Source organism: Mus caroli, chromosome 10, assembly GCF_900094665.2.
Source record: "Mus caroli chromosome 10, CAROLI_EIJ_v1.1, whole genome shotgun sequence".
Lineage (NCBI taxonomy): Eukaryota > Metazoa > Chordata > Mammalia > Rodentia > Muridae > Mus > Mus caroli.
Genome location: NC_034579.1, coordinates 8,700,090 through 8,715,738, shown reverse-complemented (window position 1 = coordinate 8,715,738; position 15,649 = coordinate 8,700,090). Strand labels below are relative to the sequence as shown.

The 15,649-nt window shown below is 38.4% G+C and overlaps 1 protein-coding gene across 1 annotated transcript in view; it reads left to right on the top strand.

Annotated features, from left to right (window-relative positions):
* Utrn (utrophin) overlaps positions 1 to 15,649 on the top strand; it is a 493,578-nt gene that overhangs the window by 418,542 nt on the left and 59,387 nt on the right. The window contains exons 61-62 of the mRNA XM_021174513.2: positions 10,205 to 10,290; positions 14,900 to 15,057. Of these exons, the coding sequence (XP_021030172.1) occupies positions 10,205 to 10,290; positions 14,900 to 15,057 (244 nt within the window). The remainder of the gene's footprint in view (positions 1 to 10,204; positions 10,291 to 14,899; positions 15,058 to 15,649) is intronic.

Below are 15,649 nucleotides of genomic sequence, written 5' to 3'. Positions count from 1 at the left end.
TACTGCTATCCTAGGTTCAGAGTTGAAAATAATTTATAGTACCAAGAAATGGAGCAAAATGATAATGAAAAATATAGATTCCCAGGTCACTTATTTTTTTTTTTTTTTTTTTTTTTTGGCACTATTTCCAGCTCATGGAATGCTTATGCAAATTATTTTTTGTTAGTAGCATACATTTAGCAGTGATATTGTTGACATCTAAAAGAAAAGGGACTGGCCTCTTCCTCAGAATTCCTATGTCTCCTGCCTGAGTCTTTTTAAAAAGTCTTTGCTATTGAGTTATTGTAGAAGTTGTATTTGTCTATGTAATTTTAACATATTTCTTTTCTACTGTAGTCAACTTGAAAAAAAATGTTGTTTAAACAGCCGGCATAGACTTATTTCATAAATGTACTTAAATTTTAAAATTAGTAGTTAATCACTAGCTATAAGTACTCAGATACAAAAGAAGCTGTTTCTTTGCTTTGGTTCACTGTCAAACGATGTCATGATGTCATGGGGGTTGGGGAAGTTTATTTAGTAGAAAAGAAAGAAGTAGTTACTTAAATGCTCTCAGTCCCACTTAGATGTTTTTCAGTGCTAAAAACCTGGAAAAGGAAGATGAAGCAAACATTTTACATAATGGTCATTTCCATGAGCAAACTTTAAATTAGTGCCAGCCTGCGATTTCCCATGCCTGTATGTTACGAATTGGGTCATTTCCACATTCAGTAAGTGCATAGGCGTTTGATGGTCTGCTGGGCTTTGTTTTCACCTTGCTAAGGAATAACTGAAAGTTAACTATAAAGAAGAATCTTCTTTAGGGGGTGGAAGCTTTGTGTACAGTAGCTGCCTCAGTAAGACCACAGCCCACTATGTGTCACACTTGATACTAGCTGCCATCTGTTTTCTCTAGTGGGATTTTAGAGTAATTTAATTTCTGTCTTTTCTAAAGCAACATCTCTTCCTGGAAGATAGTGCTTTTAAATATCTGCCCCCCCCTTGTTTTCCTGGATCTCTTATATTTTGTCTATCTTATCTTTCAAAGACTATTTCAAAATTTACCTTCTAGGGAGTCTTTTCAAGCTGTCCTTTGGCCAAGTATTCCTAATCCAAACATCTACAATCTGAAAACCACAGTATCAGAAGCTTACGTTTGCTGACGTGGTTGCAGAATTGCATGCCTGACCTTGGTGGATGAATCTCAGTAGAAATGCAGTCGCGTAAAAAATTATAAGGGGTTAGAGAGATGACTCAGCAAAATGTTTGCTGTTCTTTTGGAAGAACAGGGTTCAGTTCCCAGCACCCACATCAGGTCACTCACTGATCACTCTTGGAAGGCTCCAAACCTTCAAGGACATCTGCAGTCACATGGTGTACAGATATACACAGACACAGAAATAAGCACCGTTCTTTCAAAATACTTACGAGCTTACTTTAGCACGTACATAAGGTATATATGAAACATAAATGACAATTGTACTAGACTTGAGTCCATCCACAACAACTGCATAAAATATCTGAGTTTATGCAGATGTTACAAAACCACCATGAAGGTAGAAAGTAAAGAAAGTAAAAATGCAAAATGCTCCCCTTACAGCATTTCCAACCATGAGTTTGTAGCTCGAGTCTGCTTTCTCACACGATTGTCCATCCTTCTCCCAGGTGTTTTCCTCCTTCCTGTTAGTAATGTGCTTAAGAAAGAGCTCCATGCACACCCTACATGCTCTAGCACCGGCCTTACCCTCCATCTGTACTTTACATAAGAAGAGTAAAGACGAAATGAAATAAATACCTGAAGGCCAGTGATCTGTGAAGCAGTAGGAATCCATCTTAGCTACAGGTTGTCTGAAAGGCAAAGGGGCTTGACTTGATTTGGGCCAATTCTGGTAGTTGAGAATAATTCTGATGTCACTCATTTCAGGTGGTAGAGAGCTATTACTTTTCTATGAAATCTGGTTCTTTTATTTATTTATTTGTTTGCTTCATTTTTCTAAAAAACTATCTCCAGTGACCTTTTAATGCCATTATGTACATTTTTGCATACTGTTAGGGAATGGTTAGCTTGACAGTGGTATGGAGATTACCTGCTTGATAGGCCATAATTATATAATTACAGGTTATAATTAGAGCTAGGGTTCTGGTGTCTGTTGTTGTGACTATAGATAATAAAACTTGCTTTACATTTCAAAGAGTTAGAATAAAAGATTTTTGAATGTTTTCCCTGAACACATGTTAATAAATGTTTGAGGAGATGATGGGTTAGCCAGATTTAAACATCACCTAGTGTAGATATCTGTTGAAATCACAGAGTTCCTCCTCAATATTCTCAACTTTGGTATTTCTATGAGAATCACTTAAGACTAACTTTAGAGAATTTAAAAAGCAATTAGGAAGTGGTGAAGAGACTGTTAGTGAGCTAACATGAGGTGACCAGTGTTGTTACTTGGGATATTTTAATGTTTGGAATAAATTTGTAGACTACTCATGTCTGTACTGAAAAACACAGAGCGACTATAACAAGGATATCAAAAAGAAAGAAAAATTCAAAGACCAAAAATTGGTAGAAGATCCAAAAGCTACAGCATTTAGATGGACAGGCCCAAAGGTATAGAGAATATATTTGATCTGAGAGAATGGAAGTGTTATTTCACTAACAGCTGAAGTTAACAGGGAAGGATCAGTTCATGAGTTGACCAGTCAAGCTAAAAGCTGGAGAATAGAAGTGCTGGGTTTCAGTGTTGTTGGGTAAGGCGATGCCTCTCTCTAATCCTTTTTCCTCATCCAATTAGTGGATCTCCTAGAGCTGAATACGACGAATGAAGTTTTCAAGCAGCACAAACTGAACCAAAATGATCAGCTCCTGAGTGTCCCAGACGTCATCAACTGTCTGACCACCACTTACGATGGGCTTGAGCAGCTGCACAAGGACTTGGTCAATGTCCCACTCTGCGTCGATATGTGTCTCAACTGGCTGCTCAATGTATATGACACGTAAGTGTGTCATTTATTCTTTAAATGACCACTAGTGAGCGAAGCATATTAATAATAAACTGGGCACTATCATCGTCGCCTTGCTGTTGTTGTTGTTATTGTTGTTGTTGTTGTTGTTGTTGTTGTTGTTCTTGTTGTTGTTGTTGTTGTTGTTGTTCTTCTTCTTCTTCTTCTTCTTCTTCTTCTTCTTCTTCTTCTTCTTCTTCTTCTTCTTCTTCTTCTTCTTCTTCTTTTTCTCCGCTTTCTCCTCCTTCTCCTCCTCTTCCTTCTCCTTCTCTTTTTTCTCTGTCACCCTTATTAATGGGTGATACTAAACTTTTAACTCGGGAATAAGTTTGCACATGGAGGCAAACACTTTACCATTGAGCTACATCTCCAACCCTAGTGGGATTTCTTTAAAAAGATGTTTTCATAATCCTTTCACCCAGTAGAAAGATTTATTTTGATTGTTTAAAAGTAACTGATTTCCAAGTCCTTCTGCTCCCAACCATAGGATAAAAGGGAACATACAAGTGTTCTTTCGTGACTTCTTAGTCAGTGAAGGCTGGGGAGGTAGCATTCACTCTCTGTCAGGAAGCAGCTAGGGAAACCTGAGCTGCTTGGTTTCTTTCTCTCTGCTCCTTACTATCTTAGATTATTATTTTTCAACAGGCAAACAAAAGCTGACATTCACTGTGAATTAAAATGATTTTTAGCATATAAGAATCTCTATAACTTTGTAAGGTGGCGGTTTGAGTGTAATTTGGACAGCAGTGAATAAAACTCGGTTTGTCCTTTAATGATTGCCATGTGGTTTTGTTTTTCTGAAGTGGTCTTGCCTTTATAATTGATGCGATAGGACACTGACACTTGCACTTGAACTGTTTCTCAGTGTATAAAGGAGCACCCTTAACTTCCAGCCCAGCACATCCTGCACGTGTGGGACCCTTTTGATTTTGACAATGTATTTGTGCACTAATCAGTTATCAAAAGACTTGCTGTGAGCTGACATTTCAGAAATGTTGGGAATTATTCATTCTCTGGTAGGGGGTTGAAGTATGCAAAAATGAAAGAGGAAAATGAAGACTTGCTTTTCTCTTGAATCTCAAAACTTAGTTCTCATTAAGTAGCTATGTGAAGATTTACATTTGTCAGCCTTTCATCTGAAGACAGAGAAGGTAAGCGGTAGTCATAGATCAGAGAATATAGATGATAGTTCATAAATGTGCATATTCAGAAGCCGATTGATTCTGTGTAAGAAATAAATGATGATGATAATAGACATGACTTATCTATAATTTTATTTACTTCTTTCATTAGGAAAAGAGATCCTTTATCTTTCAGTAGTAACAAATATCAATATATCTTTAAAAAAATAAAATAAAAAGATAGCCACGTGAGTGAGACTGAGGCTCAGTTACCAGGAAGAGAAGAGGATTTACTGTAATACACTGCTGCCTGGTATCTTTTATGATGCTTTTTAATACAAAGTTGTAATTCTTCTTGGATACAATATTAATTTTAGCATAAGTAGCTCATTAATTTGCTCATCACTGTTTCAAAGCCTCAAAGGACATCTTTTCTACAATAAATTCACCGTAAATAGCTCGTTATTTCCATGTTTTCTGTGCAGTAGCCTGTAACATGGCTTCCCATCTCAGAAAGAAAGCTAAGTGAGAACATCTGGGGACTTCATCTGACTCTGAAAAAGCAAGAGGAGGACAACTTGATCAAAGTTTCTGGGGAACACTCTGCCCCCAGCAGGTTCCTACTATGACAATTGTAGATTTCTAGGTTGCTGAAACAAAACCTAATATACTAGGTTGCTTAAACATCATTTCCTCACATCTGTAAAGGCTTAAGGACTGAGCTCACAGTGATGGTGGGGCTGACTGCTGTGTTGTTTTCTCCAGAACGTCTCCCTTGGCTCTTCTGTTTCTCTCTTCTTTCCATAAAGAGCCATAAATTCTTTCTACTTGCTCTTTTTTCCTACAAGTGCACCAGGCATTCTGGATTAAGGTCTCCCCTTCCATCTTCATTTTAACTGACTCTTGAAAGATGCTGTTGGCATGAAAAGCAGTATCCTAAGATACAAAGAGTTAGGACTTCAGTGTGCAAATCCAGAGGAACACAGTTAAGGTCAGAGCATGCTTTTATTCTAGAATGAGGAGGCAGTGACTCTTTGTTAGGACCCACCCAGTGTGCAAAATGTTGTGATTCATTTCTGGGAGTTAAATGTTGGCACAATCCCATTTCTGACAGCCAAATGTGAACACATAGAAATGCTACATAGAATTTTTTTTTACTAGAAAAACAATACCTCAAAATATGCCATTGTTTTGTTTTTATGGATAAAAAAATCCTGCAAAACTTACTTCCCCTCTATGCCAATGAAACATCAATCACCCCTCTGGGTCAGATAGGTTCCCTTCGGACTCACTTTCTATCGGGATAAATGAATTAAGCTAAGCATTTGAAATTTGAAATGTATATAAAGAAAATATCTAATAAAAAACAAATAAAATTAATTAAGCTAAGGAAAATTCAGTTACTCTGTAGGCAGTAATCACTGATGTCCAGCATTGACTATCTGAGTTTCTCTACTTCATATGGCCCATTCATTTATCTGAGCAATGACTGTTAACTCTACTTCAAGTAATGGTCCTCTGAGGGACTCTGATCAACTATAATTTTACTCTACCCAGAGTAGGGATCTTGGGTATTACAGAACCATCAGAAGGCTTTGAACTTAAAAATGATGCCTGTGTTCAGCTAATTTTTTTAAAAAGTTTTATGTGACAGAGTTATAGTTCTTTAAGAAAATGTTTTAATATAGATTTACTTGAAGCACAGGTGTTGGGTGAGCGGAAAGAGTTTCTTAGGAAATGGACAGTGAATTCCCAAGAGAAAAGCAGACTACTTGAAAGAGTTATATTGATTTACCTATCCATCCATCATACATCCATACATCCATCAATTCATTCATTCTTTCATTGTTTGGGTTTCTATTGTTGTAAAAAGGCACCACAACCAAGGCAAGTCTTATAAAGGCAAACATTTAATTGGAGTTAGCTTACGGTTTCTGAGGTTCAGTCCATTATTATCATGGCAGAGTCCAGATAGATGTGGTGGAAGTACAGTTCTACATCTTGATCTGAAGGCAGTCAGCAGACTCTGTGTCTTTACCTGGGCAGAGCTTGAGCATATATATTACCTCAAGGCTCCGCCTCCACAGTGATATACCTCCTCCAATAAGGCTACACCTCCTAACAGTGCCACTTCCCATGGGCCAAGCCTATTCAAACCACCACACAACACTATCATAAGCAGCTGATGAAATCAACTCACACAGAGAAAGGTAGTTTTTGTATAGTCATTTGAGAGGTTTCAACCCATGACTGGCTTGCCCCTGACTGTAGGTGAGGTGCACACAGCATGGTGGGAATGCTGGTGGACCAAACTGTTGTCACATGACCCAGAAATGCAAGAAAGGGAAGACAATCCTGTTTTCTTCTGGGAGGGTTTGCCTCTCAGAAGTCATCTAATAGGTCCTGGCTTTTAAAGTTTCTCCTGGTCCTCAGGGACCTTTTCAGATGTAAACTGTAAACTGTTAGGTATTTTTCAACTCCTTGATTTATTGCCATATGATGTAACCAGGGCAGACCTTCTCAACTTCAACTTGAAATAATGAGTCATGCAGATAGAGGAGATCAAAGAATTCTAATACACATATGACTTAGAGATTAGATATGATCTTTCCATTTTGCCCTCTATTTAACTGTTGTTGAAAAACAAACACATGGAGATAGCAAAGTTTATCTGTAACCACCTGTTACAAATCAATCATAGTTTCTGGGCTAATTTGTAGATTTTATTTCCCTGGTTGCATGGATAGTCTTGTCATATTGCTATGGCTTAGCCATGACACTTTATAAAATCAACTAAACTTTCGAGTTCTAACATATACCCAGCTCCACGTCATATTTTCAGTTTTGTGCCCTGGTTGCTATGTTACTTGGCAACCACTTAACTTTTGGCATCTCAGTATCTGGAAATTTTAGTTAAAAATAAACACACAGCTTACCATACGAAAGTTGAATACTAGGGGCAAATGAGCTAATATATATAGAAGGGGGCTTTATAAACTATAGCAATCAAATCGATTCCATTTATGAATTCACAGCCTCACTCTGTCTTCATCTTGCCAGGTTCAAAAGTCTTAATTTCACAATCTTCCTTCTAGATTTAATGGAAATCCAAATCATTTAAATCATACTTCAGAGCAATAGTCTGGAACACTTGGTTCAAACATTTTTTTTCTCTATAGAGAATATTAGCTTCATTTGTTATAATAAGTCATATTTCCCCCACTATCCTGAGATGAATATAATTTTGAAGGCACTTAACTTCACAGTTAAACTAATTTCAGAAGTCACTTACAAAAACTGTCCTGGGAAGTGGATACTTAGCTATTGGGCTAGATCGCTCACTCATACATTTTATTAGCTCTCAGATGCATCTCCAATTAGATATCTTACTTGACATCAAAATAGTCAAGAATGGCCCTATGTATGCACAGATTAATCAGCCAGTGAGCCTGTGTATAAATGTTCACCCCACCCTATGTGTTGGGTGTTGGGGATGTGTTTGCACCCACACCTATGTTCTCTTATGCAGGCTTGTGCTATGACATGTCATGTATGTGTGATTGTAATCTTCTCTTTCTTAGAGGGAGGAGGACAGTACTAGGGATTAACTAGGGCACTCTGCCACTGAGCTCCAACGGCAGGCCTTAAGTTTGAACTTCTTGATTAACTGTGAGAGGCTGGGAACTACTCAAAGTGCTCTCTCAAAAACCTACCAACCACAGTCATCTTGTATTTGGCTTTTCATTTCCACACATAAGGGTTGATACTGTATTTTCTATAGTCACCCTCTTGTCTTACTTCCCTAGCTAGTATGTGGGTTAGATTACAGTAAGCCTTTACAGCTGATGGTAGCTGATTGACATTTTCAGTTGTCTTTCTGATGATGTATCTCTCCTGTTTTCCCAGTAGACTTGGAGTCAGCTCTACTGGTATCTTTCTGATCCCTTAAAGGACCGGTTTGTTTTTACCAACATTCTTGCACCAATCCCTTAGCTACCTTCATTCATTAACCTTTATTACTTTCTAAAAGTAAATTGTCTGTGTTCAGAGGATAAACAATTTCCAGCTCTTGAAGAGAATAAACACTACTTCCTATGATAATTTGGAAAACTCTACAAATATTAAGTAGAAACATGATTTGAAATGTGGCTCAGTTTATTTGAAACTGGCTGGTATTTCTTGACTCTAGGCTAGGCTAGGCTAGGCTAGAACTTGTAATTTTTCTGCCTGTTGAATGCTCAGAGGTTGCTACCATACTTAGCCATAATCTAAGCATGCTTTCTTTTTCTTTTAAAGAACATTTATATGTTTGGTGTTATGCTATATATGCAGACATTTACTTGATCATTTATCACTTGAAAATGGAAGAATATTACTTAGTGTGATAACAAAGCACACTACAGATGTTTATGTATTTTTCAAATACTGTAAATTACAACCTGTATTGGTTACTTTTCTATTGCTGGGATAAAACACTGTGACCAAGGCAGTTTATTGAAAGACGGGTTTTTTTGTTTTTGCTTTTTTTGTTTGTTTGTTTTGGCTTATAGTTCCAGGGGCACAGGAGACCATCAGCATCATGGTAAAGTGCCAACCATGGATGCACTATGGGGCCTGGAGGAGCAAGCAGAGTAAGAGAACTCAAAGTCCACCTTGAGTAACATCCCTCCTCCAGTGAGGACACACCTCCTAAACCTACCCAAGACAGGGCCACAACCAGGGATATAGCTCAAAAACTAACATTGCTTATTCACACAACTACACTGTTTTGTGTGCCCATATAGTAAGTGAACATTCGCTTATGTGTTTGAAATGTTCAATATGTGTGCCTTAAATCTAAGAAATTTCAGAGAATAAACTGTTGCGGCCCGCCTGCGGTCCACAACACGAACGGTTCACTGAGAATGGCAGTTCCCTGCAAAGAGAGGAATCTAGACGGGGCGGAAGAAAAGAATGAAGCCAGGACANNAANTTCTGATCAAGACTCAATTTAATATTTCCAGACACTCAGTTTATAAAGGAAGGGGGAGGGAACCCAATTTCCCGCCAAGTAACTCAGGGTCCAGTAGCAGGACGAACACGTGTGTGCCTCCAGGCAGCAAGGGCAGGTTCCAGCAGTGGGCGTGGCAGGACGAATGAGCCGGTAGCTCCACCCTTGAGCAGGCAGGTTCCAGGCTGGGGGGAAGGGAGGCCACAATAAACCAAAGCTGAAAATGGATGAAAACTATGAAACAATAAGTATAGTGAGAAGGCTTTTTCCTGGGTTGTGTGTTGTCCCACTGGAAAGATCTTGTCCTGTTAATTTTATGGTGCTTTTCCGCATCCCAGGGCTTGTTTAACAGCTTAATACTTTGATAGGCATTGGGATACGTGTGTGTGTGCGTGTGCGTGGTGTGTGTGTGTGATCTCCAATTCTTAAGTGAAATGATGTTTCGCTGTCTTAGTGTGAAAGTATTTCCTAGAGCTGACTAATTAATACATTCCATTTTTAATTAAAATTTCATGCTTCCCCTAATACAGATATCACCCCAGCCTATTTGAAACCATTCACTATTAAAATTGCAATAATAATTTATAGACTACATTGGCAGAGATCAAAGTGAATGAAGACAGCAAATTCTAAAGTTTCAAAAGCCCTGAGTCTTCAACATATAATTTTCTATGTATTTTTCTTTTACATTTGGGTTTTAATTTATTAGTATTCTTTTCTTGCTATATAATGTTGCGTTCATATGTTGTATAGCCTGCTTGCTATGTAGCTTTAATGTGTATTTTGATTTTACATTTATAACCAACAGATTTCAGTTATAGCATTTCTTTAAGTAAAATCTATTTGGCTTTATGATTGTTGTTTTTATATTCATTTCATGTGTTCTTGGGCTGTGTGTTGTATGTTAAAGGACTTCAGTGTATTTTTCTGGACTTGTTCAAAGATGTTGAACTGTCATGAAGCTGTGATGTAGGTTTGGCAGTAATTGTTAAAACCAAGTAGACAGGTTGAATCTTTAACTCACATTTATTATGCAGTAGTTTACTCCCAAGAAAATGGCATTCAACTTAGTGTATACAGTTTTAAATCCATATAACCCATCTTATAATTTCAGGGGCCGGACTGGAAAAATTCGGGTACAGAGTCTGAAGATTGGATTGATGTCTCTCTCCAAAGGCCTCTTAGAAGAGAAATACAGATGTATGTAAGACCTTTTACACCATGGTGCTTCTAATAATAATCTAAATTTATTGGGCACTGACTTTATATAATTTGCGGTAATGTTAGCTTCCATTTTGGAGATGCTTACTATGTGTACCAGTTTGAACAAAGATGACAATGTGAAGAGAATTTGGATGATTTGAAAAACTGATTGCGGGGCTGGTGAGCTGGCTCAGTGGTTAAGAGCGCCAACTGCTCTTCAGAAGGTCCTGAGTTCAAATCCCAGCAACCACATGGTGGTTCACAACCGTCCATAACGACATCTGATGCTCTCTTCTGGAGTGTCTGAAGATACACTACAGTTACTTACATATAATAAATAAATAAATAAGTAAATAAAATAAAAACTGATTGCAGGGCAAAAGTGAGGTGCACAGATACAGCACGAACTAAGCACAAATGTGCATTCATTTAATATTAGAATATTCTAGTAGGTATTACAATTCCTATTCTTTTAGGTGAGCAAATTAATGCTGAAATAGGTCAAGAATCTAGTCAAAGGCCGTGTGACCCACTAAAATGTTGGTGTTGAGCTAAGGACTCTATAACCCCTTTTTTTTTTTCTCTTAAAAATCTCATTTCTTCTGTTTATTGTAGCAAGTAGTTTTTGCTACCCCACTTTAAGCTCCAGGTGGACCACACTACCAGCCCTCACCCAGATGCCCCTGCATCCATGGATAAAAACAGCACACAGACTCTCCAGTGAGTCTTAGAGTGCTTTTGCTAACTCAGTGACTGCAACTGAAAACTCACATCACTGGTTGGCTTTATCTCCTGCTGCTACTGCCTCCTTCTTTTTCACCAGATCCTCCCTGAATCCTCCTGGGCAACTCTAAGTGTCCTGCCCCATCCTCAGTCATTGGTCCCTGGTATCTTTATTGATCAATCAAGAACCACCTGGGGACAGGACCTTAGCATTAGACTCCCTACAGTTTATGGTTAATGATAATAAAAAAAAAGAAGAAGAAGAAGAAAGAAAGAGAAAAGTAAGAGGGACTAAAACTTTTATTAGCATTTATTCTAAGTAGTGTTATTTTGTAATTTGGACATTATAAAGTGATAGATGCTTTCAACTTTTATTTTGGTTATTTAAGTAAGCCATTGGTACCTCATTAGCTATTGATTACAATGTTTTGGCATGCTCAAGAGTGGGACCTGTAGTTATATCTTGAGTTTTTTTTTTTTTTTTAATGGTTTTTTGAGACAGGGTTTTTCTGTATAGCCCTGGCTGTCTTGGAACTCACTTTGTAGACCAGGCTGGCCTTGAACTCAGAAATCCACCTGCCTCTGCCTCCCAAGTGCTGGGATTAAAGGCGTGTGCCACCACACCTGGCCCTGTAGTTATATCTTTCCTACTTAGTGACCAAGTGTCATTAGATGGGTGCCTTGATCCCTTTGAGTTCTTCTAGCCAAAAGTAATGTTGCCACTTTTTCCTGGTACACTGAGCTGTACACCAGAGGGTGAGAGATGAGACCAACAATTGTACCATTGGGAGGAAGTCGGGGTAATATTTTACAAATTGTCAAAAATAGCAGTGGTCAAGTAAATGATTACCATCTCCATGTGTCTCCAAACTCATTGCCATGGTGACAACATGTCATTTAGTTTTATTTGTCCATAACATATAAGTAGCTTGATACTGCCAAGCCTACTTCTAGATGATTCTGTGCAGATAAATCTGTGTATTTGGAGGAGAGCGTGGAGAATAATTTTTGAATAGGAAGATATCAGAAGACAAAAGATGGGTACAAGAAAGGAGTAGTAGTATGAGGGTCATTGTTCTCATAACCTAAGTAAATTGAGTTTCTTCTAAAAGCATTCAACATCGTGTATTTTGGAGATTACTGTTATTGTTTGATTTAAGTGTCAAGCCTAGAACCCAAAGGCATGATTTTCTTACAAATGTTAACAAGAATGTTCAGGAAAGAGTTGTGGATTTGTACAGAGCATAAGGTTACTGAAGAACCAGGAGTTGAGGATGCTGAAGTGTGTCTGAGCCTTGCAAGCCATGTAGAGAGAAGGGAAGAAGCCCTGCATAAACCTTACATAAAGTTTTGTCTATGGTCCTTTGTCTAGAACTTCAGGAATCTTCATCATTATCAGGAAAAGATATTTCCAAAGCTGAGAACTTGCCATTTCTAAACTGATTAGGAAAGGAAAGAATTACTGAAAAATCAGTGTTCCAAAATTAGGAAAAGATTTTCTTACTAATCATCTATGATTCGGGGTTTTTCATACGCTCCCAAAAGACTTGGGGCTTTAAAAGTAACAGTTACATCATAGTGCTGAATGGACTCTAAAATGAATGCAAATTCAAGCTCAAGATTTGCATTTTCTGCAAAACAGCATTAAGTGCTCACATTTGGGCAAGGAAGCAGAGGCCCTTGCATTGCAAGTTTCTACTAGTCTATATAACTCATGATGGATGTCACTTCAGGACATAATTAAATAAGAAATCTCTTGGGCTAAATCTTTAATCTAAATCTTTACTTCAATATTGAGGCCTTGGAAATGTCCTGAGGTTCAGTTTTGCTTCTTATCTTGAGATCTTGAGCAACTCCGATTCCACCTTTGATTTCCCCAGTGTTGTGGGAACATCTCTTCATTATTATTTTCTTTGTTAAAATTAATATTCAAAACAAACTGCTCGTTAGCCTCAGTAACAGGAGGCATCCATCTGAAAAAGCATTTTGCAGTGGCTGATATTAGAGTCTTTATCCTACTTGAGCCTATTACTTATGACTTACTGAGAATGACTTTGTAGTGGTTTCTGACATTCCATGTGCTGTCCTGCAAATGTCCAGGGGCTTGCTGGCATCAGCAGAAGCATAGACAGCATGTTTTGGAGAGCCCCTTGGATCTCCTCTGGGTTGATTTTTTTTTCAAGCTTGTCTCTTAGTTATTTCTTTCCTTTTCTTACCATTTTTTTGTTAATCATTTATATTTCAAATGCTATATTGCTCTTCCCAATTCCCCCTCCTCAAGCTGTCCATCTCATCCTTTCTCCCCCCATGCTTCTATGAGAGTGCTCCCCCACCCATCCACTCCTGCCTCACCACCCTAGCATTCCCCTACACTGGGGCATCTAGCCTCCACAGGACCAAGGGCCTCTCCTCCCATTGATACTAAAAAAGGAACTCCTCTGCTACATATGTGACTGGAGCCATGGGTCCCTCCATGTGTACTCTTTGGTTGGTGGTTTAGTCCCTGGGAGCTCTGGGGGAAGGAGGTCTGGTTGATTGATATTGCTGTTCTTCCTATGGGGTTGCAATCCCTTTCAGTTCTTTCAGTCCTTCCCCTAACTCCTCAAATGGGGTCCCTGTGCTCAGTCTGATGGTTGGCTGTGAGTATCCTCCTCTGTATTGGTCAGGTTCTCGCAGATCCTCTCAATTAAAAACTTGTTGTGGCCCATTCTTCACATCCTCTGCATACCACCTCTTGTATATGCTTATAAGAATAAGAACGTAGTGCTTGGTGTCACTTTTTCTCTATGCACAATACACTTTTTCTTTATGAGTATTCTCACCTTCGCAGTGGCATAGAAGCTTAACTTTCAGCCTAGATGTGGGAATGTTGGACAGAACTGATGCTCTTAAAAATGTGCACCTCTCTGTAAGGATCCTGGGAAGAGGAGTTTTAATGTTGATGACTTAAGAATATTAGAAAACAAAGCAGTGTTTGCCTTGTTTATGCATGGAGAAGCCAAAGAAAGGCAAAGATACAAACATTTTTATATCTTAAAATTGAAAGAAAAAAATGTTTCATTACAGAAAATAACTTATTAAGTTCCTAAAATGAAAAGCTAAACCTCCTTATTTATTTTTGGTATTTATAATACAAAGGAGGTATGAATATAAACATACCTAAATTAAGATGAAATGTTCGTGCATAGTATATTGAATTTGTGATTGAACAAAGAAGTTAATAAATCAATTGTAAAATGTGAAGCTATCCTTTATAAACTATATGCTCTAGCAAATTATAAGGGAACCTTTGTTTTGCCTCATGCTTTTTCTAGAGAATGCCTTAGACTATAAAATTAAGCAACGTACATTTATTTATAGTACTTAAAACAGTAATTTTCTATTAGCTGACCAGATTTAATGTAATAATCTATAACATATGATTATTCTTTTATTTTTAAAGATTCTTTTATTTTAATAAGATTATTCTTTTATTATTTATTTTTATTTATATGAGTACACTGAAGCTATCTTCAGACACACACCAGAAGAGTGCATTGGATCCTGCTACTGATAGTTGTGAGCCACCATGCGGTTGCTGGCAATTGAACTCAGGACCTCTGGAAGAGCAGTCAGTGCTCTTAACCATTGAGCCATCTCTCCAGCCCCACATAAGATTATTCTAAGATATGTGGTTCTGTTTACAGATGGCAGATTAAGACACCTGATCTGGAATAATATCTCTCCTTGTTTTTTTTTGTTAGTTTTTGCGTTTGTTTTTTGGTTTGGTTTGGTTTTTGGTTTTAAGTTGACATAGTTTAATCTACCTCACCGAAGGTAATGCTTTAAGTAAGATAACGTTTTGAGTAGGTAGACGGTAACATCTCGTTCTTCTTCTTTGTAGGTCTCTTTAAGGAGGTGGCAGGGCCAACAGAGATGTGTGACCAGCGGCAGCTTGGCCTGCTACTTCATGATGCCATCCAGATCCCTAGGCAGCTGGGGGAAGTAGCAGCCTTTGGGGGCAGTAACATTGAGCCCAGTGTCCGCAGCTGCTTCCAGCAGGTAGGCATGGGCATTATGGGTATGTATGGTGTGTTGAGAAAGGGACTTAATGTTTCCAAGAAGGGAGTCAGTTGTGATAGCATCAAATAGTGGAGGTTTCAGGTATCAGCCCTCTAAGTTGATGATTTGTTTCTTAAGTCACATTTGACTCAAGGCATAGTAAAACCTTGGTAGATATACATCTTTTTAAGGGACTATACATTGAAGTGCAGTGTCGGAATTGCAACATGCTGGCTCTGTACTCATGTCTGTGACCTGTCCCCCTTGTGCTCAGCTTCTTGTAATACTCACTTCACTCCTTGATTCCTGCTTCCATGCCCTTGGACATGCACTCTTCTGTTTAGAATGATCTTCCTTTGTGTGCACACACTCTCTTCTCCCACTCGTTCTGTTCTGTCTTTATGTGCTGGCTTAGCTCTTGTGTCTGCTCAAGCCCTATCAGGTGAAGTTTCTCCCCCCACTTTCACATCCTCTGCCCTGTCATGCTCACTACAGTGTGACATCATACTGAGATATGTAATTAATTGGTTTGTATTGCTTCTTCCTTGTACACCTAAGCTTCCTGGAGACAAAGCTATGCCTATCACACGTC